The sequence below is a fragment of the Hyposmocoma kahamanoa genome, unplaced genomic scaffold (assembly GCF_003589595.1).
Source record: "Hyposmocoma kahamanoa isolate Upper Pololo Valley unplaced genomic scaffold, ASM358959v1 228, whole genome shotgun sequence".
Classification (NCBI taxonomy): Eukaryota; Metazoa; Arthropoda; class Insecta; order Lepidoptera; family Cosmopterigidae; genus Hyposmocoma; species Hyposmocoma kahamanoa.
This window is the reverse complement of record NW_020653747.1, coordinates 574,270-599,034: the sequence shown is the minus strand read 5'-3', so window position 1 is coordinate 599,034 and position 24,765 is coordinate 574,270. Positions and strand designations below refer to the sequence as shown.

Here is a 24,765-nt window from a genome sequence, read left to right as displayed (position 1 = left end):
GAAGTCCCTTGTCTACCAGCTCACGAAGTCATGGCGCCTCATTATATTGATATAATAAATCTGTATTTTTTATACATATATATATTACTCTGCAGTAAATAATGACGAAAACAATAACTAAATGAGTCTCAGACATAAGTTTTTTATTTACTTCGTTTCATCTTTCGGAAAATGAGGATAAACAGTCGTACATAGCACAATTCCCGACCATTATAAATAGTAACGTAAAATCATGTTTTATATTAACGTACAAGTTTCGTAATGAATAAATGAAAACTATATTCAAATATCAAAGCCGTCTTCGCACGAAAACGGCTCGCCGGCAGCCTTGTTGTCGTTCAGTCAATGTGACCGGCAGTGTGCGGGGCATGGTGCGGTATCTAAAGCTAGGGAGGGGCGGAGAGTGTCCGTTCTCTTTACTTTTTGTTCTCTGACTTGGTATCATAAAAAGTGCCACAAACACCCAAACTCGATACAATATAGAAAAGCCCTGTCGTCGTATTGAAATGAATATTGGATCAGTATAACAAGATGTCCTTGTGGTGCCTCAGCCACGCAAATACCCGGAGCTGTCGCTGAAGCCCGTGAAGGTGTCCCGTCGCCACCACGACTCCTCGCACCACTCCACGGCCAACAACGACGACACCATCAGTATCAGTAAGTTCCCCCACGTCTCTCCGAACACCGGAGCGCAGGAAACACTCAACTACGGGCAGACCATTCTACTTAAGCGACTCGAATATTACCTTGGATTAGCTTTGTTATAGTCCTTTTTGAAGATGGAGTAAAATGACAGTACATTGCGCAAAAGTGTTGCCCGCTTGCGAGCAGCTATTGATTGCAGTCGATAAATATTCTATCGACAATCGACTGAATGTTGGGTACGCAAGCAATAAATAGCCGAATTCCTTTTGAATCATCATCAGCTCATTACTCGTACCACTGCTGGGCAAAGATTCAATTGAATTGTCTTTTTCTGTAAATTCCTACATACACTGCATTTAGAACTATGCTTATTAAAAATACACGGAGGAGACATATTTTAAAGTTTTTTATTTTATTTCAATATCGATCGAATCAGGTTGCCTAAGTAGTCCGAAATGACACTTTCCAGAAATAACGTTGGCTCGAATCTTGATAACTTCGAAAGTAATTTTGAGAGGAAAATGTTTTTTCTTTTAAACTTAACCTAACCTAATCGTGTCTTTGCGATAAATATCCAACATATCCTGAAAAAACAACGGTTTCGTCATAATTCGGTTTTCGGTGTAATGATAATTCGAAGAAACTTTATTTCGGAAAAAAAATTAACAGGTCATCTGTCAAAATAAAAGAATAGAGAAGGTAATAAATAACGCAATTAGTAATCATTAGAACCTCGTAACATTAACAAAATTTTAACTTCCTTCACAAGCCATAGATAAAACTATCGACAACAACAACATGACTATTTAAAATTTTATGAAAACTAGCAACCCTGCGAATGTCATTTTACTCCATCTTTAAAAAAGACTTGCTATACTTACAGGCTGTCAGATATAAAGCGGAATTTCAGCCAATTTGAATACTATCCGTAATATGGAGATTAAGTACGTTTATGTTATTTTATATTGATTTATGATGCGAATGTGGATGGATGTGTTTTAAGGGACGTCTCAGAAGGACTTGCATTGACCAGATCAGTGATGTCCTCGAAAATACTGGGGTCCGAAGTGACAATAATGTAAGAAGTTTTATGAAAAGGGTAGTTGATGTATGTGAGGCTCCAGAGTTGTGCCAGGATAAAGTGGCGTTCCGTGGTTTCTGCCTACCCCTCGTGTGGGACTAGGGCGTGAGCTTATGTATGTATGTATATTTAATTTACATCATTTAAATGAACTATCAAATTTTGGTTAATAAATTCCCGTTATTTTTTGTTTTAAGTGTACAATCAACTTATTGTTATTTTTCTGTTTGATCCAATGTTTGACTGGCAGAGAATGCCTTATGACATTAAGTGTGAGGCCAGACGAGCGTAATTTTGTGAGTCGCGTAGTTTGCGCTGCGTTCGGTTTCATTTAAAAGTACGGTTTGTTTCACACGACGACGCATAATGAGTATCTGCCGACTCACGGGCATAATGACGACTGACTTTCGGTCGCATCATGAGACGGGCTGTCGCATATGGAGGTACGGGTGAGGGAAGGGGTCACAGGTATAAACGCTTAAAACAACTAAATAAAATACGTTCGTCTGGCGCTCCAACCGAATTTCGGTCGAGCGCAAATTGCGCAATTCAAAAAACGCAACTCACAATTACGCTCGCCTGGCCTCATCCTAAGTCCAATTTTGTACAATGTGGCAATGTGCAAGAGGACTTAAGTGTTAATAGAAAGTGTTTACAGCGTGTTATCTGTGTAATGGTACATTGACTGATCTATGTGACAATCTCTAGGTACGGCGTCGCAACTGTCGCCCACCAGCGGCTTCGGTTCCTGGGACGGGCAGTCCGTGGCCTCACTTCCTGTACACCACGACGAGCACAGAGGTATGTTTCACTCACAGAACAATAAATACAGTGGAAGTGGTTAGTTAGCGTCTGACGCGTGCCAACATTACGTCTCGAAAGGCCTACTTGAGCTCGGTCCGCCATTTTCCATTTGTATGGTATGGTTGTGTCGTTCTTTCGTGCAAATTCTCTGAACTCCTATAATAAATGCCTTATTGTGCTGTTTTAGAGTGCAAAACTGATAGCCACGTCAAAACGAAAAATCCTTTATTACCCGTGGTGGTATTTCATATCATCGAAAAGTCTTATTTTTAATAAATTTTCAATTATGTTTATCGGATTGATTCAGATGTTAATAGTTCGTCGTTGAATAAAATTTCAATGTAAAATCAAAACTTTCACCGATATAGCGACTGGGTAAAGTTTAAATCATATGAATAATTCAGAATTTGTTGCATCTTTTTAAATTGGAAACCATGACCAATCATTATGAAGATTTCGTAGTGTTTATCATTTGTTCCGATAGTAATCGAGGCTTAAAACACTTTCGTTGTTTTTTTTCTTCCGTAGTTTCACTACTGTATGTGCATTTTCATCAGTGTTATTTTCGACAAATAAATGTCATTCGTGGTTCATTTAATCATTCGATTCACAATATGTTTAAAAAAATACAGCGTGATAATAAATATGGTGTAATGATACGTCGTTTGGATTTAGCTGTGATTTCTTCACTGCCAATTTAGAAAGGAAAATGAATCAATCAATTTGTTTTTCAATTTTAACTTATGTATCGCACCCCTCATGGAAGAATGGCATAAGTGGAGTTACGTCAAAAATGTTTATTGCTCCTTTAGATACAGAAAAATATAATCCACACAGTCGATAGTGTTACAAGAATTGAAGAGGACGTGGGTCGCTTTGTATACTATGGTCGTGTCAATTATTCTGAAAATTATAGAAAAAGCCTTATTTCGCTACTTTGGAGTGTAAGAATGGTAGTCGCACTTGTAATATTATCTATGGTGGCGTTCCGTATCATCATTAAATCTTAATTTTGTTTAACTTGCATAAATTTTCAATTTTCTGCTTGTCGTAATCATGTTTCGTTTCGAGGGACGGAAGTAAACCTTATACCCCTGCGATATGGTTCCTAATTTTTTGGAGAACACATCTTGAGTTTGTCATCGTTTATCTATTAACTGCTAGGTGGCAGCACATTGGTGAGATTTAGGAGAATTTTAAATTTGCTTTTATGGGATGTGTAAGAAAAAAATTCTAATGTTATGTATGGAGTATCATCACTCAGTATTGTCAAAGTCTACTTTTTTAAAGTTTTATGTGCTTTTAACATAAGTGACATTTTTCACAAAAAGTCTTTAATTTATATAGTTATGGCAAGAAAATCACTATCTTTCTGCGCGTGGAGCTCAATGACAAAAAAGCCTGAATAAGAATTTTATTTGCAGAAATATGGTGATTTTCTTACACAGTTGTAATATTTTGCCGAACGTAATTTGGAGATTCATTGTGGAAAATGTCCTTGATGCGGTTTTCCCTTGAAGTGATGATTTAAAACCCAGTTATTCCAGCCGATGGAATGAATGAAATCGACCAACCGAATGACGGTCGGCTCGTTCAGTTCGCGTCAGGGCTCCGTCCGTTGCAGGGTCCGTGAGGAGCGAGGAGCGCGTGTGCGTGGTGAGCCCCGTGCGCATGGAGAAGGGCAACGCCTTCAGCCTCATCGACATGGGGCTGGCGCTCTTCGACAAGTCCAAGTCCACGGCCTCGCTCGCCGCCAAGTGAGTGCTGGGCGGCTAACCGGCGCGGGAGATGTCCGTTTTCGACAAGCCATATTTCGTCAAAGTTGAACTTACTGAACAAATTCCAAAGGTTCCTTTTCGCTGTTTTCAAATCATTTTAAATCTCGTCTTTCTCTAAGTGGCTCTTAGTTTGTTTTTATGAACGTGGAACATAATGTGAGCCCTCGAAACGGTTTTTACAATTTTTCGAGATTGTTTCCGGAAAAATTTCCACTATTTTAAATTTTTCGGAAAATTACCCAACAGTGAAAAGGAGTTTTAGTAACATTTGTAGCATGCTGCACGCGAGATAATTTTAACAAGATTTTTCTGACGATATTCAATAGCAAATTGATTAAAAATAGTGCCTACCAAACTAATCAGTTGTTGTTATGTGAAACGTTAATAAATAAATAAAAACTATTTCATTGATAATTTAAATGAATACACAAGCCATTCGGCACTTTTTTCAATCAAATTGTTATTGAATATTGTCAGAAAAATCTTATTGAAATTACCTCGTATACGGCGTAACGTAACTGTCATATAAATCGTCACTCCCGCACCGCACAGTTACCTCAGAACCGACTCAATTACGCGGTAGGTCTGTAGTATAGTTGGCGAAATATTTACTTGCACCTATTCGTCTTATCTTATACAATAGGACAAAAAAGTAAACCGTCTCAGTAACGCACGTGCCACCTGTATAGTGCAAACAACTAATCTAAACACTTGTACGCGGAACTTACTTTGTTGAATTAGTAAGAAAAGATGTATTTGACGAAGTACCTTGTAGTTAAAAAAAAGACCTGATGAGTAAATAAACAACTATGCTGGAATTCAGAAAAAGTTTTTAAGACACCCATGACTGGTACGATGGACAAAAGTCAAAATCAGATAATCATTTATTCCACAGGTAACATTTTTTTAACTACAGCTCGTTCACTATGCCGACTTCCCTAAGAAGAACGAGCAAGAAACTCTAGGGGTTGCCCTTTTCAAATAAACTTAAATGTTATAGAATACACTTTGAATCATATTTGTGTGGAATCTAGACTCACGTTAACGCGTAATCTAACAATTTTGTAATATGACTTTTCAATTAAAATACTTTTAATTTTTTTTTTTTTTTTTTTTTTTTTATTTATTCATTTATTTCAGGCAACTAAGGCCCATATAACAAATACCTTACAGACTAACATACATATTATTATTATTATTGATACATACCTTACAAACTAACATACATATAAAATATTAACTATTTACACGAATTACTATTCGGCGACGTGCGACGCAAACAAGTGTCATGTATCGTTCCTCTGAACCGCCGGAACCTGACACCCTTCGGCCAAAACTCTACCTGCATGAAGGTCGACAGATGGGCCGTTGGGACCCTCACCACAAACGAATTAAAGTTAACGTTGTGGCGAGACTCCAAACGTTCGACCCTCAGGGTGAATTGGGCTTTCAACCGGATATACTCCACTATATCCTCAGACTTCGTGGAGTAATGCAGTCGAGACAGGTACAACTGCGTCGTCGGTATGGCCGCACGAAGCAAGAAGTTCTGTCCCGTTAGAGCTGTGCCACATAGATTTCGGCTGGTGGGTTTCTTTCTTCTCTTCTCCACCTTTGTGAAGCCGTCCTCGTCGCACCTGTCGGTCTGCCTCTGAGATTTGGCACCTGCGATTCCAGAGACAGGCATTCGGGGTTTACTACCGCCCTTTGCAGTTTTCCGCAACTCGGGTTTTGAAGTCGCGGTTCCGCTGCTAATAGTCGCGGCAACAGCGGCGTATGCACGCCCGGGCGATGACGTGCATACGGGTGACGTAACCTCCGAGGCGGAGGGGCGGGCAGGGGGGCACGGTGCATTGACAACAGCAATGACCGGCGACATACGAGCCGACTCAATACTGCCGACGGATGCTTTTCGCGCCCCGCGACGCGTGTTGACGTAGGAGACTGTCGGTGACCTACATACCGAAGCGGGGTTGCGTAACAACGCAACTTCGGCACGTAGCTCACTTATGGAGTTATCCGACGCCTCCAATTTTGACTGAACTTCAGCCAAACTCGACTTCAAGGACGTGATGTCCTTTAACAGCCTGGTGACGTCGACGTGGTCAAAGGTGACCGGAGGCAACTTGTGCAGCTCCTTCGCCACGAAAGTAGGCACGTCGTCCGGATCGGTATTCTTCAAGAATGCAGTAACATCCTGGACACTCTTCAAGCCTCCATCCCTCCGACGAGATGGCATCTGCTGCGCTTTGCCGCAGCTCTGGAACAGCAGCATCTTGCCACTGCAAATCTCATCTTCGTTGAAATTAGATTTGCAGATCTGCTCGATGCTGACTTCATCCATTGTGTCGATGGCATTCTGCACGAATGCCAGAAACTCATTGACAATGAGTTGTTGGGAACAAATGTTAATGTAAGTTTTAAACTTAGGAAATGGTAATCTTAATATATGCTCCGGAATTTGTTTGTAAAAGCGTATACAGTTGTCCATAAAAGAATCGCTTATCTTAGTTACACGAAATCGTGGTACCATGACCAGTCCTTAGACCAAGATCATTAAGTCCATATACGTTTTTAAGTAAAATAAGTGTTAATGGTTTTATTACCCTATTGTAATAGAAAGCATGACGTTCCAAGAAATAACATTCATCTGTGCAAATAATGTTTCCTCAACTATAACTGTAAATACAGTAATAAGAACTTCAATATTGATTGTACTCGCTGATGCATCGAGTATGCATTTTACTAATAGTATTTTTCGTTTGTAGGAACTCGACAAAGGACGAGCCTCCATCACCGCGAGACCGACATTCTCCGAAACATGAAAAGTAAGCTAAATACGATTTTTTTCCCTTTCAGCTAATAATTTTCTTCGTTAGTTGCCGCACTTTCGGTCTACTATATGTAGTATGTCTAGACTATGGTCCGGAACACTCCATCCTTATGTTAATGTTTTACGACCCATACGCACAAAGCTCTGCTTCAATTTTCCTGATGTGTAGATGTAGCAGCAGCAGAGCTCCTTGTGAAACCTTGCCTATTTCTTGCCGCCAAGCGGTAATGTGAGAATTACTGCGTTCCGGTTTTGGAGGGTAAGGGTTCTGGTGAAACTACATGCACGTGGGACATGTCAACTTATGTCTCAGGGTGGCAGTGTCCCTCAGATCTTTGCTATTGAAAGCTCTGAGTGACACTGCAACTGTTATGGACAGGCGTGTCGCTTTACAACAGACGCACGACTTATTTCTTCTGTAACTTAGTACCATAAAAAAATCGAACACAAAAAAAAATTACTTCATTCTGATAGGACGCGAACCAGCAGCGTTGAAATATGGTTTATCCAAAATCGACCTTCACACGCAAGTAGTGCGGTGTCAGTAGAGCCGAGCTTGCACGCTTTCTGTGAGGTCATAGTGACTGTCGGGTCACCCCAGTGTCATCAAAATACGTTGTAAATTTTAGACATATTTTTTGTGAGTTTCTGTTTGGGATAACTGTTGTGCTTTTGTTTTTTTTTTGTCTCCCTTCAAACATTTATTTTATTATATTTTTTCGTCCTATTTTATTCCGCTTTTTACCATTAAAAAAAATCAGTTAAAATTGACAATCGCTAATGATTTTTATTGTGTAAATTATTATTTTATTTTCTTTTCTACTTTCGAACAAATTTTGTTCCATAAATTACTTGTTACGCAAACGTGAGTCCGTAGCTCCTGTCAGTAAGGTTCTGGCTGAAAATCAGTGCTTTGCAAACTAAGTTTTATATACTAAGCTCGATACTCGAGACTGATTTGAGTTTTGTGTTTTTACTTACTATTTTTATGTTAGATTTTTCATTTGTATGTTTTATGTTTTTTCTTTTGTGTGTGGCAAATAAATGGAATTGGAATTGGACCGTTTCGTAAAACATGATACCCTACTGAATGTAATTAATGTAAAATAGACACCCGCTTGGCCACAAGCTTCATGTGACCGACATATACATTCGTACGAAAACAAGGAGGATGTATAACCATAGATTACTTAATAGTCACTACGTAACAGATACGTCAGTCTCATACAAAATCGAAAATATCTACGCTATAATAGCCTACTAAATGGCACCAGGCGCTCATTATGTGAAAAAAGGAACCTAAGCACGCGGTCAGAGTGGTGAAAACATCGAGTATATAACCAGAAATAGAGACGAAATGTCATTTAATTTGTTTGAAAACTATTCTGCCATATCATTACGGTGACAACTGTGTTCCGATTGGCCAGCCCGAATTCGACACAAGAGACGAGTCGTTAATTGTCTCACTTCAAATCGACCAGTTTCACTTGAGCTTAGCTATAATGGACGTAAAGTGAAAGTTTACATATTTAATTACCGATGAAATGTGGTTCCGTTTGTTTTGTAATTAGATGTTTTGCTGTTTTTCTCACAACACCGAATGGAACAGCCCCCCAATGTTATATATACTATCTTTATTACAATAAATACAGATTTATTTGGAATTTACGGAGACGTACACACAGCACAGTTAGTTGTTGGCGCTGTACTATTTCAGCTTTCTTATTTGTGATTTCAGCGCAAACGAGAGTTGATATTTAAAAGTGATATAAGGCCCATTTACGTGACGAATTGCCAGGGATGGATGGCCTTTATATCGTCTCTATTTCTGGTTATACACTCGATGAGTGAAAATAATAAATAATATGGGGAAAAAATAATTAGTTCCCGCCGTGTGCAGTCGTGCGGAGCCGAATGCTCGTAAATGAGAGACTTATATGAGCGCTTGTACCGACGTCGGTACACTCAGCGGTAGGCAGTTATCGCGTAACCTTGAGCGAGTGATGGAGCCCTAGTTAGCTTTATGCAATTTGGGTGGCATATCAGTGACATAATTTTGGAGTGTTGCGGCTATTGAATGACGTGGTACGCCTCAGGGCATCCGGGTGCCTGGGCAAGCCGCTGGTCCCGCGCAACCCCATCGTGGAGTCGGAGTGCTACTGCGGCACGGTCGACCACCTCAACTCCTGGCGGCACGACCACAGCCGGCAAAGCGACCAGGCGCCGGCGCAGGCAAGCTTCTTTGTTTTTATTTATCTACGTGGTTATAGTAATAAAACGCTCTTTTACGTCATCTGCCCAATCCAAAATTGTATAATCAAAAAGTGTATGAATAGAATAAAAAATTGCACAGAATCAATTTTTATGGGCTTAGGTTATGTTAAAAAAATCAACTTAAATTGTTTGTGTGCGCATAATTAAATTACAATGTAAAAATGGCATTAATTTTCTTTAGAACATTTCACAATTGCACGATTTTTAAAATATATTTTCTTGTAATGGCAACACCTTTGTTTGTTACATTTTCGATCTCGGAGACCAACAAAGTTGACCATAGTCTACCGTGCTGATTCTATGCGCATTAGAGATTTAACTTTCAAGGCTTGCGAGCCGACTTCGACGTGCAAGCAGTATTGTTGATCATATATATATAAAAAAAGTATTTTGCTAAACTTATTCTGAAAACAAAGTTAGTAGCAGTAGAGCTCCTTGTGAAAGATTTCGTCCAGGGAAGTACTGCCACCTTACCTATTTCTGCCGCCAAGCAGTAATATCAGCATTACTGCATTCCGGTTTAGAAGGTTAAGAGTGCTGGTGAAATTATAGGCACATGAGACTTGTGAACTTACGTCTCAAGGTGACGGGCGCAGTGGCCGTGCCCCTCAGATCTTTGCGATTTAAAGCTCTGAGTGGCACTGCAACGTCCAATTCGTATCAGTTCCAAATCCGAGAAATGACTGTCCGAAATGTGACAGGCATCATTTTATCTATAGGTGTACAAGCGATGCTCGTATTTTCTCATTCGAATCGGACTTAGGCGTGAAACACACAATGGGGACCGCGCTCGGTGTGTTGTCGTCCATATAAATGCACGGAATTAGACCCCCCGCGGTCCCGACCCGACTCTCTCTCTCTGTGCGTCACGCTTTGGTACACAAGCGATGTCCGAAAAGGGTCCGAGTTTTCTAGATTTCTAGGGCGCAAACGCGCTAAGAAAAGTATTAAATACTAAACAAAATATTAAGAAAAGTGACTGAGTAGGCCGAATACCGAACAATCGTGGTATCTCTACTATAAATATCATGTGCGTACCTATACCATACCTGTGACGTGATGATGAACGGAGGTGGTGTTACAGGAGCGAGTGCCTCCCTTGCTGCCGCGCACCAGTGCAACGGAAGCTGACAAACCGCCGCTGGTGCCGCCGCGGGACTCCACGCTCACCAATTGTCAGTATTGAAAAGTTTTCTTGGAACACCACAATACAGAAATACACAAAAATAAAGAACAAATACAAACATATCAATTCGATGCCTCCAATTAACACTACGCCAACTTAATTTTTGGACTTCTGTTTTTTCTTTCTTTTTCTTTTTTTTTTTTGCAAAATTCAGAAAGCACAATATTAGTAAATAAATAGGGCTGTTTACAACAGAAAATGACCAAAAAATATAGTTGGTGTATTGTTCATTCGAGGTATCGAAATTATAAATTATCAACACAGCAGGTAATCTGACACTAAACACAAAAAATCTAAAATGATATTAGAAAAAATTGTTTGTTTAATAAAAATGGACATCGTCAATCTTTTTGTGAAAGAATAATGATTTGTATTTTTAATCATCTACGCAAACACTAAATGCACCACGTGACGTCATAGGTGGGTAAACAAGGAAACGTCACTGTATTCACAGTTTGTGTATTATTTTGTGCCACTTCTTCATTTGATCACTATTTAAATAAAAACTGTAAACATTTTGGATTGAAGACAATAGTCCATCGATACGTAAAATAATCGCAAGTGCTTATTGATAACAATCTGTTTCAATCCATTGTAAAACAGGAAAAGTAAACAAATCGGTTTAGTTAAAATCCTAAAGCAATCTCAATCAATGCAATAAGTAACACTACATTTACACTCGTACATTTTGAAGGTTTCGACTTGATATCTCGTCACTTTTTGCAACAAGGAATATCTTAAAATTGTGTTTGAAAAATGTTAGTACAAAAGTGAGCTTACTTTTCAAACTTGTCTATGGTTGCATGGGCTCTACGAAAGGAAATCGTTCAGTTCATTGAGTTACAGTTTTTATATTTATAAACATGTTACAAAAGACTTATAAAAATGTGAGATTATCTCTAGAACAGATCTCTTCCAGCTGTGAAGAAATTATCTCCGTACAGAGTACTAAAAAACCGACCTCAAAAGTAATTCATCCCCTAGTTTGCTACCCTTAGAGGTGGAATACTTTCTTCTAATTTAAGTGTGACCACTACTGACCTACCCCCTTTCCAACAAAAAAGAATCATCAAAATTGGTTCACAAGTTATCGCGTAACATATGTACAAAAAAATACAGTCGAATTGAGTGGAACCTCCTCCTTTTGTTGAAGTCGGTTAAAAATAAAGTATGCGATACTAATTATTGTTCAATAAATTTATTATAAAATTTACTTGAAATTTACATACATAAACACATACATGAACTCAATATAATATAATAAATTATTTATTTATTTATGGTACTGATTGACTGTTGAGCTTGACAGGAAGTGCTCTTTTAATTTGCGTTTGAATGATCTTTCTTGATGATCAATATTCATTATTATATTCGAATACGAATACCATCTTAATGCAGCAAAACTAGTACCTTCTTGCTCGCTCTCGCTCGTACCTAGTTACAACCTACCTTCAATTTTTAAATATAAATGTAATTATTAAATCATTTATGCTTAACCTATCTATTTATATAAGATCGTTTATGTTAACTTAAGTTACTATTTAATTTTCACTTGTCAGACGTGACACGTCACAAACCCTTCAAGGGTTTCTGTCATCAAGTATATACAAATAAGTATATAGAATATAGAAATAGTACTACGCCAATATCTGGCCTGTGTGTACGTGTCCGTGTATTCCAAAACTATTCTATATTTATTGTAATAAAGATAATATCTCTAACAATAGGGGGCTGTTCGAGTTGATGCAAACAGCAAAATATTTAATTACAAAACAAACAGAATCACATTTCATCGGTAATTAAATGTGTAAATTTTTGAATTTTCGTCCATGATAGCAAAGTTAAACTGGTCGCTTTGAAATGAAACAATTGACGACATCCGTCAATTGTTTTCGAATTCGGGCTGACCAATCGGAGCGCAGTTGTCACCGTAATGATTTGGCAGAATAATTTTCAAACAAATTAAATTACCTTTCGTCTCTATTTCTGGTTATATACTCGATGATTTCAGTGCATTGCTTACTATTTATTTCAAAGAATTTGTTGTGAGTATTAAATTAATTTTTTTTTAAATCAGTACTTCCGCTTCCCTAAATGAAAATTGGAGATATCACTGACCCTCCGCATGGTACTGCAGATTTTCCGCTAGTAAAATATGCCAACGCCTGAATTGTGTTGCAGCCATGGCGAGCAGTTCGCCGCCGTCGCCGCCCGACCGGCCGCTACCCAGCCCCAAGCACCACGACCTCGCTAGGTGAGACAATTTCCTTTAAGTAATTTTTTCATCTAATAATAGTACATCTCTCAACATGCTTGGCAATGTTTGCATTACTTTCAGAGACCATAATTATAACTTTTTTGTAAAAAAAACCGACCTCAAAAGTTCGTGGAATTACATCCTATTTGCAAAGTTTTATTGAAATCGGTCACCGGAAAGTGCGCGAAATCGGATTCATCCCTTAGTTTGTCACTTTTGTGAAGTGTTTAAGAGGTGCGCGGGACGCGGAATCGCTAACTGACGTGTTTACGATTCGTTCATGAATTATTGTGAATTAACTGTGCAAATGTTAAGTTATTATGCTGCAAATGTATTTCAAAAGTTAGCTAAAACTGCGACCTGTTGAGTGGTACATTTGAAATAATCGAACATTCTGTGGATTTGCCAACAACTTAAGATTTAACTGTTGTGAAATATTAACTGTGTGGTGAGAACTTAAACTCGTGTCATTGACCGGTCGTTAGTTCATTCTGTGAAAGAAATAATATTTCTTGTTTTTTTTTTAAACATTTACACACTTTTCTGGATGATGCGGCAATTCTTATGGATGCCGGCAACCAATTAAAGATAGGCTTTTTTGTGCTGCAGTGTCTGTCGTGAGAACTTTGACATATGGTGTGCCGGTGTGTCCGAGCAGCGGTTTTTTAATACATTAACTGCTGAATATAGAGCTGTTTGAAAGTGTGCGATTTGTATTGATAAACAACCCAAAATCGGCAATACTAATACTCCGGTGCGACATACAGGAGATGGAATCACGATTCGTGGCAAAGCGGAAATTGTTGACAGTCCACCAGATCAGATGGATGTCTCTTTACTGGATGCTACGATGAACATCTCAGGCCACGATGCGACTACAAATGCGTCGCATGCTACAAGTGCTCTGGTAGCGGAAATGCGTCTGTTTAGGGAGTTGCTGACGGCAACTAGACATCTCCTGGCCACTGTAAACGACACAATGAGCAAACTGGCAGCGAGGATGGACGCCTGTGAAAATTGGGTGGGCAAACTCGAATAAACGCATTACAGCCCTAGAGCAACGTGCTCAAAGCAAACCGGCAGGCGCTGACGCCTCACTACTTCCCACCGTTGAACAGCTTAAAGCGGAACTAAATGAGCGTGATCAGGAGCTGCTGCAGAATGACGTCGAGGTCCCGTGCGTTCCCGAACAAAAGGGTGAAAGCTTGCAACATATAATCATTACCCTTGCAAATAAATTAGGCGTCAATCTGGGTGAGCAGGAGATCGTGAGTGCCACGCGAGTGGGACGTCCTCCGGAAGAGGCAGATGTACTGGCGACGTCTACTGCACGTCCGAGACTGATTGTGGTGCGGCTAGCGCAGTACGTGATCAGATGTTGCAAGCGGCTCGCGTTCGCCGAGGCGCTACCACAGAGGGTATAGGTCTGCCTGGCCCGCCGCGCCGATTCTACATCAAAGAGCGACTGACCCGCACCAACAGGGTGGTATTCCGTCTGGCTCGCGAGGCGGCTGGGCGCGTCAACTGGCGCTACGTGTGGTCACGCGACGGTCGGATATTTGCGCGTCGGCATCAGAGCAGCGACGCGGCACGGCATCGCCTCCGTACCGAGGCTGATATTTCCCGTGCTTTTGGAATTGAAACGATTAGCGACAATAAATAAATCTATATATTTTTTTACATTAATTAATCTCACAGACCATATAATTAATTTGCATAGGATTGTAATACTAGTAACGCTTATTTTGCATACATGTAAAATCATTCAAAATTTCATTTCATTTTTACTTATATGCTTTTGTTTTGCTTTTTGTGTAATCAGCGTACGATTTTCTTAAATGAATTGCCTTCGTTACGAGTATTTTTGTGTAGTGGGGTGTGCTGTATCAGTGCAATGCTGCTCATTGTGAATCGCATTTTCTTGGTAGTAATTTATTTATCAATCTACATTTATTTATTTACAAGCATTTTATTAACACTGAATAATCTTGTATTTTTAATTTTTATCTGCAATATATTTACGAAACATATTGTTACCCATTTAACCTTTACTAATGTCAACATATTGTACAGTCTATACGAACGTTACTTATATACATTTTACTTACATATGAGTAACTTAGTTCATGTTATTGCTTACCTATTTAAAATTTAATCAATGGCTCCTAAAAATAAATTCATTAGGTTGGGATTATATAATGCAGGCTCCCTTAATACAGGGCAAGATGATTTTATTGTTGCAATGGATCGTTTCAATTCCGATATAGTTGCTATTAATGAGACATGGCTGGGGACTGGGCAGGAGGTTTGTGCGCCTGCACTGCCGGGCTACCGACTACGTCGTGCACCGCGTCCGCAGCATATGCGAGGTGGACGTGGTGGGGGAGTGGGGTTTTATGTAAAATCCCAATGATTCTATAGAGCAGATGTGGCTGACTACTAAAAGTAATGACTACTCCTTAGTGATAGGTACTGCGTACGGGCTACAGTGGTTGAGTCTCTAGGTTTTCCCACTATGATTATTTAATTCTTATGGGCGATTTTAATGTTAATATGCTACAACAAAGATACGATGAGACTATGAAGTTGGATCAATTTCTGCGTTGTGTGGATTTGAAACAAGTTCTATCTGAACCTACTCACTTTACTGCAATCTCGGAGACGCTAATTGACGTTGTGTGCACCAATGTACGGTTCGTGAAGTCTTGGTCAGTAACATCACTGGATCATTCAGGCACTCAATGATAAATGTTACATTGACGCTAAAAAAGACTCAAATACCTGCCAGAGCTATCACCTACAGATCCTTGCAGAATATAAATTTAGACAGTTTTAACAGCGACCTAAACTCCATAGACTGGGAATCTGTAGGTAATGAACCGACTGTTGATGCTATGGTTACCATTTTAATACACTGCTGATGGAACTATTTGATAGGCATGCTCCCTATAAAACTCGTCATATGAAAGATCCCAATTCCCTGCCTTGGATCACCAACACACTTAAATTTATGATGCAGTTACGTAACGAAGCCCGTATAAAGAGAAAACTTTCAAACACAGATATGCAGTACTACAGGGATCTTAAAAATCTAGTAGAAACTAGTATTTATTATGAAAAAAGTGCTTATTTTAATCACTGTATTAATTATAATGTAAAAGATAGTGTTAAGTTTTGGAAAAAATTAAAAAACTAAATTTTAATAGATCCAAGTCCAATAAAAATGAATACCTGCTTGACTATTTCAGTGACCCCAATAAGATCAAGAATCACTTTTTGAATGTCCCTGGGCATGATGAAATGGCTGCTCGTTTAGAGAGAAACAAATTCGAAACATTTACTTTTGGGGCTGATTCCTTAACTCTTCAACCTGTATCGTAACTGAACATCTCGAAATACATAATGTCTGTTTAGTCTAATGCAATAGGATACGACAATATTAGCTGTGACATGGTTATATTAACGTTACCAACAACTTTGTCGATAATCACTACGATTGTGAACAAATCCATTCTGACAGGTAGGGTTCCTAGACTGTGGAAGGAAGCACTGGTCACTCCACTACCTAAAATTGACAATCCCAGTGAACTGAAAGATCTTAGGCCTATTAGTGTACTGCCTTTTCTTTCCAAAATTCTGGAAAAGGCAGTATATCCTCAGCTTCTATATCATGTAGATAAGAACAATATCCTCCCTTCTCTTCAGTCGGGTTTCCGAAGGGGTCGTGAGACGGTTACTGCTTTGCTGGACGTAACGGACAATATACTAGCGGCACAGGACGCTGGCCGTGGTACAAGTCTTTCTCTTTTGGACTTCTCTCGAGCTTTTGACAACATTTGTGTCCCTCTTTTGCTTTCAAAATTAGCCTACTACGGACTGAACCCACAGGCGGTACAGTGGTTCGGTGATTATCTTGATAACCGACACCAGTCTGTGAGACTCAAACGCGCGGCAACCCGACGGCATTGGCATGGTCTCCGATTCGCAACCTGTTCATCGTGGAGTTCCTCAGGGTTCCATACAAAGTCCTCTTCTATTTATTATATACAGTGCTAATTTGATGCAAGTAATAAAACACAGTAAATTTCATATATACGGTGACGATGTTGTTATATATCTTTGAAGTGCCTGAGAGAATATCAGATGCGTTACAGCTGCTCAACAAAGACCTAAGCGCGATAGCTGAATGGTCAGTCAGAAACGCGCTTGTACTAAACTCTAATAAGTCGAAGTTTATGGTGCTTGGATCAAAGGTTTAGATTAAGAAAATTTTAAATAAGTCACCAGTAGTTCAATATTCTAGGTCAAAATATTTCCCTGGTTTACGAAGCTAGAAATCTAGGTGTTCTGTTAGCGAACTACGTTTCGAAAGACACTTAGAGAATCTTGTAAGGAGCTGTTTCTATAGACTGAAAGTCTTGTATAAAATTAGAAACTTACTATACGAGAGAGTGAGGATCACTGTATGCGAGTCACTGGTGTTATCTCGTCTCAATTACGCAGATCTTGTTTATGGCCCTCGACCATTATACAAAACAGGTCGCTTAATACAACGCGTGCAGAATAAATAAATAAATAACGCACACACTCAACATAGCCCCGCACTAGGGAAACCCTGTGTCGCGGGTGCCATGGACACACACATAGACAACCACAAATTACACCCAAACTCACGAGGGAAATAAATGTAGGCCATACAAACATTTCTCCCGACCCGGGAATCGAACCTGGGACCTCTGCGTGGCAGTCCGGCATGGTAACCGTTCGGCCACGGAGGCAGTTGTAGATTTATTTTTGATGTTCCGCCTAAGAGTCATATCACGCCTTTTCTAAACAATGCCTTTATACTCAATATGTAATCTCGCAGACAGTTACATCTGGCCTCTTTAATGTTTCATATTGTTAAATTCAAAAATCCCGAATATCTTTTTTCAAAATTAAAATTTCCCCATTTTTATAAACTACATGACCATAAGCCCTGATCATTACGCGCCCCGCTAAGTGTTGGAATAATATCCCACCAACTTTGAGACTTCTAAAGTCTAAATGCACTTTTAAGGAAAAGGTATTCCACAGCGCTTTGCTTAGAGAAAATTTCCTCCATAGCATTGTGTAATAGCAACATGCCTATTTATAATTAAATAGATTTTTATATGTTAATCACATATAAGTCAATTTATAATTTGGTTATATTATTAAAATATTATTTATTATGTTTTGTAACAAACCTACTTTATGTAGTAGACGGCCTTAAGCCAGATTGTTCACTTTTAGTTCTCTAAGAATCCGCTAGATTGCATTGACCCATTTGGCGTTATTTCTGAATCGCGGTGTTAAGATTTTCCCTCGAATAGTGACTTCGAACACAATTGTGTTAATGGGAAGAGAAATCTGAGAATACAGAGAGCTAAGTAAGGCGTCAGGAGTTGAGTCCCTTCTTGTGAACTGCTACCCGGATCTTCTGATATTTCGTACGCTCATATAGAGTGAAAGACCTCATCTCGCGGCACGATTTCCAGGAGTGAGTCCCTTCTTGGGAACAACTGTCCGGACCTTCCGCATATAGGGTGAAATTGTATTGGCGGCATACAAGGTGAAAATAAAAATCTTCTGAACAATTTGGAGTTTCACTTGGCTTGTTTGGGTAACCTCATCCAACGGAAGAAAGAAACTCCCTCCTTTACAGTTTATATTATCTTCTGTATTTATTTAGTTTCGAAATTATTATTTGTTTAATTTATACAACATAAAAATGGCGTCAGCTAGCTGGTTATCGTATCCGCGGAATCCTCTAGGTTATAGCTGAAAATCAGCGGTTTCCTCCTGAGTAAACACCGACGCTGAGCTATGACCTTTTTGTACTGCTACAGCACGCATACATAACTGGGTGTTCGGCAGTTCTGAGACTCTGCTGTTTTTTTTTCTTTCTATTGTATTCATTGACTTACAAATAAATGGACGACGGGTCTAATACAAAAACCACGAAAAAAAATGTCCCAACCTATTTAAACGTAGTGACATGTAAAGGAATATGAAAAAGCTAAAACGTTGAATTTAAATTGTAATGTCATCGCAGTACTGTCTAATTTTGCTTGCTTCGCTGTCAGTCGAACAAACGAAGACTAAAGCGTGAATGACGCTCTGTATACGATTTTAACGCCCTATAAGTTCGGACACTTTTTAGCGCGGACCCGACGTCCATATAATTGTAAGTCAATGATTGTATTACATATTTTCTGTTATATATGTGTGTCTGTAGATCAAAATAAACGTTTTATGTATCTAAATATTTTCTTCAAGTTTAAATGGGACCAATATTGAGGTACCCTTTTTCCAATAAAAAAGAACCATCAAAATCGGTTCACAAATTAAGTAATCACGTAACATACACACAAAAAAGTACAGCACCCGAGCTTTCTACATTAGTTTTGATTATAGTGACTCTCCCTACCGACCCATAGGGTATACGAGAAGGGCAGGAACCTTATAAGTTCAGGCGTGTAGCTTACCATCAGGCGCACGACTTGTTCATCCCGTCACTTGATGTTATAAAAAAAAACTATGTAAACAGGCGAAATAAACCTCACACAGCCAACTGCCCAGTGTTCGTAATTACCCTCTTTCCAACAAAAAAAAGAATCATCGTAATCGGTTCACAAAAGCCAGAGAAATCGCGTAACATTCACACAAAAAATATTTAACTGCCTCCGTGGCCGAACAGTTACCATGCCGGACTGCCACGCAGAGGTCCCAGGTTCGATTCCCGGGCCGGGAGAAATATTTGTATGGTCTACATTTATTTCTCTCGTGAGTTTGGGTGTAATTTGTTGTTGTCTACATGTGTGTCCATGGCACCCGCGACACAAGGTTTCCCTAGTGCGGGGCTATGTTGAGTGTGTGTACGAGTGTGTAGTAGAAACATCATAATCTTCAATGCTAATAATAAATAATACGTCCTCTTTCGAAGCACAACCTTCTCGGAACACAGTATTCCCAACTCTGTCACTAAACGGAACATTACAAATGTTTCTCTTGTATCAGAATGTAACTGTTTCCGTGGCCGAACGAACAACGTTACCACCCGAGGCCCGGGTTTGATTGTTGTTGACCGGTGTTGTGGTTATCTATATATGTGTCCATGGTACCCGCGACATGATTTCCTTTGTGAGGGGCTTTTAAAATATAAAAAAAACACAGTCGATACCTTATGATACCCGACCCCTAGCGGACCTTTTGGTACTAAGAGACTTCTTATGCATTCAATACAAATGTGTAAAGGAATTGCAGCTTTTAGATTGAAATTTGTGTTTTATAGTATAATTAAAAATAAAACTGGTTAAAAAATATTTTTAAAACGTCATTCACTAATGATGCAATAAAGTAGTCGTACCAAAATGAATGTCACGCATTACTGAACGATAAGTTTGTTTAATTCTTGCCTTCACACTTACTCAATCTTAGGGCATCTTGTACAATCGTACTTGTAAAAATGTCACCCTGTATAAATGTTAACCTTCGAATTGAGAAGCTCCTATTTTTACAGTCGGTGAAAAAATTAAGCACTGATTATTTTGTTAGGTAATATACGTATTCAATGACAAACAAACATAAATGTAGATTACATTTAGATAAAAGACTGTGGTGTTGTCTGGGAAAACGGTCTACGATATAAATACGTCCTCTGTGGTCCACCGGTTTATAATACCGGCGCTAAATGAAGAGGAATAGAAGTCCCGGGTTCGAGTATTCGAGTTCGAGCATTTAAGTTTATTTGAAAAGAAATCCCTAGAGTTCCTTGTTTGTTCTTCTCAGGGAAGTCAGCGTATTGAACGAGCTGCAGTTTAAATGTGACGTTTTCAAGTGTAAATTTATTTTACTTATGGAATAAACGACAGGCACATGGGACTTGTCAGGTCTCAGGGTGACGGGCGCAGTGGCAGTGCCTCTCAGATCTTTGCGATTTAAAGCTCTGAGTGGCACTGCGACTGTTATGGACAGGCGTGTCGAACTTACCATCAGACGTACGACTTGATCGTCCTGTCATTTGATATAAAAAAAACGATAAAAATATAGTCGAATTGAGACTCTCCTCCTTTTTTAAAGTTGGTTAAAAACCGGAATGCAGTAATGGTCGCATTACCGCTTGGCGGCAGAAATAGGTAAGGTGGCATTACTTCCCTGGACGAACAGGAGTTTTACTGCTACTAATTAATTAGTATATATAAATCCCCCACCTCTGGGCACGAAGCTTTAGAAGAAGCTCAAGTCTGTGCGGGTTTGGACTTTTCTCACATACATTGCGACAAGAATCAAATTTCAAATAACTGTCATACGATACAGAATTATCTGTATGCATATAACTTGTTATCTTACCATATGGTCAGTTTTGCGTTGAAATTGAGGTCGTTAGTTGATTTTTAAACGTGATACAGTTAAAATTCTACAATATCTTTTTGGGTAAGTAAAAATAGTTTCAGGCAGATATGATTGTCCAATTCTGAAGTACTGGGTTGGGCAAATCAAATCTTTTTTTATACATATATATTAAATAAATATTCTAAGAGAAAAGGTTACTAATAAACTATATGGGTTTATGCCTGAAATAAATAATTGTATTCTAAAAATAGGATCCCTTCATACGCTCAGTTGAGGTGGCTTAACTCCTTGACACGAAGGTAAAAGAAATATATTTTCGGATCGAAATAATATAATATGTATATTTGTTTTTTTTTCTGTTAAACAAAACCACCGTTTCGTGCCCTATAGATCCAATGGTCACGGTTGACTGAGATGGTAGCCGTTAAGTTTTGTCTAATATTAATGCATACCATTATATTTTGAACTATAGGTACAAGTTCACTTGTCATATGTATAATAATAATAATACTGCCTTCGGAAGAAAGAAAGGTATAAGTAGCGAATTCTAAATTCGAAGATAAATGGTTTTTCTGATAAAAATAACGCGACACGCACTAGGGAAACCACAAACTCACGAGAGAAATAAATGTAGGCGATACAAAAAATACAAGCTCTTCGCCTCTACAAGGCACCCTCGGGAAAATCAACTGGATGATTAACTTACTTCCATTTTTAACCGACTTCAAAAAAAAGGAGGATCTCAATTCGACTGTATTTTTTTGTGTGCATGTTACGCAATTACTCCGGCATTTGTGTCCGAATTCGATTATTCTTTTTTTCGATGATAATTGCTACCTCGGTGGTGGTTCCATTCAAATTTGAAGATGTCCACTTCCAAGCGCGTTCACGCACCGCATCCGAATCGCCTTTGTTCCGAATCCGAGAGTAAACAAATCTAGAAAAGTCGGACCCACTACGGAAGTCGCTTGTGCACTAAGTCCGATTAGAATCCGAGCAAATACGACTATCGCTTGTACACGTAGAGATAAAATTATGCCTGTGATATTTCGGACCGTCATTTCTCGGACTCGGAACTGATACCAATCGGTCGTAGTGCGTAAACGCTCTAAGGGTGACCAGTTAGGGGATGGGAGGGGATTTACTCAAATATTTTATATGCCCGTAAAAATATACATAATTTCAATAAGATAGAAGATATCCATAATATTAACCTTAGAGCTAAGTCCAAACTCATGGTACCACGATTTCGTTTAACCAAGGTAAACAACTCTTTTATGGGGAACTGTATACGTTTTTACAATAAGATTCCGGAGCATATATTAAGTTTATCATTTCCTAAGTTTAAAAAGTACATTAAAAATATTTTGAGCGAAAAATCATATTACAAAATTGAAGACTACGTGTTAGATAAAGATGTATGGAAACGTGTCGTCACACGGCTCCAGAATCCAAATTTGATTCAAAGTGTATTCCATAGCATTTAAGTTTATTTGAAAAGAGCAATCCCTAGAGTTTCTGGCTCGTTCTTCTCAGGGAGGTCAGCGTAGTGAACGAGCAGTAGCTTAAATGTGACATTTTCAAGTGTAAATTTATTTTACTTATGGAATAAATAATCTTTGACTTTGACTTTGATGAATCCAGTTTATTGATTTTCACCCATTTCCGTTAATCGATTTTAATAAAACTTGGCACATACATAGATTTAATTTGAATGAAAATAAAATGTTATTATTAATAAGTGTTTGCTTGTGTCAGAATGCCAACGACGCCGAAGCGGTCGCCGGCGCCGAATCCGCCTGCCAGTCCGCTGGTCCAAGCCGCTGACAGGTAACATGGCTTTGGTAGCCGTTATTTATCGAGGTTGCATATATTATTACAACTACTTCAAAACAACTTTTCAGATAATCGATATCGTCGCCTCACTTTCTCAAACTCTTATCTCATGCGAAAAATGGATTGTATATACAAATTTTGCAGGCTGATTTCACTTCATAGTTACTCACTGGCTTTTATCTATTTTTAAAGTAATGCATCTAAAGTAACAACCTTTGATAAGAATTTTAAAGTATATAGAAAGTTTTGCCGTCTCCTAAATAATGACTCTTAATAAGATAAGAGTTTGAGAAAGTGAGACTTCTATATGTAAAGTTCTGTTAGTGACAGGTAGAAGAAGAAACTTAATCAGTGGCTCCTATCTGTACAGAAACCGAGTAACAACTGGTCCCCAATTATAACTCCTATCAGTACACAATTTTGATTTTTATGTTAAATAAACGAAAAAATATTACTTTACACCATCGAGTATAAAACCGGAAATAGAGACGAAATGTATTTTAATTCGTTTGAAAACTATTCTGCCATACCATTACTGTGACAACTGCGCTCCGATTGGACAGCCCGAGTTCGGAACAATTAACGGGTGTCGTCAACTGTTTCACTTCAAATCGACCAGTTAACTTGAGCTTTGCTATAATGGCCGAAAATTGCAAAATTACATATTTAATTACCGATTGATTTCGTTTTATAATTAGATGTTTTGCTGTTTTTCCCCACACCACCGAATGGAACAGCACGGCATTGTTAGAGATATAATATTTATTACAATAAATACAGAATATTTTTGGAATATACGGAGACGTACACACAGGTCAGTTGTTGGCGCTGTCTATATTTCAGTGCAAACGAGAGTTGTATTTATAAGTGATATATCACTGATTAGTTACCAGGTATGTATGGCCCTTATTTCGTCCCTGTTTCTGGTTATATACTCGATGCTTTACACGGACAGCCATTAAATTTTAACTTTTTTATATCATCAAGTGACGGGTTTAGTAGCAGTAGAGCTCCTTATGAAAGAGTTCGTCCAGGGTAGTACGCATTACTGTGTTCCGGTTTTGATGGGTAAGGGTGCTGGTGAAATCACAGGCACATGGGACTTGTCAAGTTATGTGTCAGGGTGATAGGCGCAGTGGCAGTGCCCCTCAGATCTTTGCAATTTAAAACTCTGAGTGGCACTGTAACTGTCATGAACAGGCGTGTAGCTTATTACTAGTTATTACTTAAGGTAGGTTATTACTTGGTGTACACTCCGCACATTAGCTTGGTGCAGCAAGTGAACAGCTAGCTAGCTACAGGTAACGACTGAAAATCAGCAATGCTGAGCCTGCCTTTTTGCCCACGTCACTAAATTGTTTTTTTCTATTCATTTTTTAAGTGTTTCTTATGTTTTGTGGAGAAATAAATGTCTTGTTATTTATTTTTTATTTAAGTGCCAAATAGTAATTTTAAATTAGACATTTAAAATGTTTGTTTTAACATTTTATTTGAACTTGAGATTGATTTTGAAACAAACGACATTAGGACTTAATTGCCTTTACAATTGCGTGATTTTTAGCATTCTAAAGTAATCTTTGTAAGGAACCACTAGGTCAAACCATTAGGCCGTGGTAGCCTGATGGTGTGACCTACCGCCTCTCAAGTAGGGGCCGTGGGTTGGAATCCGTTCTCGCACCTTTTCAGTTTCTTGGA

At 38.8% G+C, this 24,765-nt stretch overlaps 1 protein-coding gene across 1 annotated transcript in view; it reads left to right on the top strand.

Annotated features, from left to right (window-relative positions):
* The window catches only part of LOC113228366 (protein son of sevenless-like), a gene marked incomplete at its 5' end in the record, with an annotated part of 58,237 nt that overhangs the window by 25,629 nt on the left and 7,843 nt on the right, over positions 1-24,765 (top strand). Inside the window, 8 exons of the mRNA XM_026461639.1 lie at positions 552-657; positions 2,435-2,527; positions 4,155-4,287; positions 7,077-7,136; positions 9,238-9,373; positions 10,500-10,590; positions 12,783-12,855; positions 22,993-23,064. Coding sequence (XP_026317424.1) covers positions 552-657; positions 2,435-2,527; positions 4,155-4,287; positions 7,077-7,136; positions 9,238-9,373; positions 10,500-10,590; positions 12,783-12,855; positions 22,993-23,064 — 764 coding nt within the window. The remainder of the gene's footprint in view (positions 1-551; positions 658-2,434; positions 2,528-4,154; positions 4,288-7,076; positions 7,137-9,237; positions 9,374-10,499; positions 10,591-12,782; positions 12,856-22,992; positions 23,065-24,765) is intronic.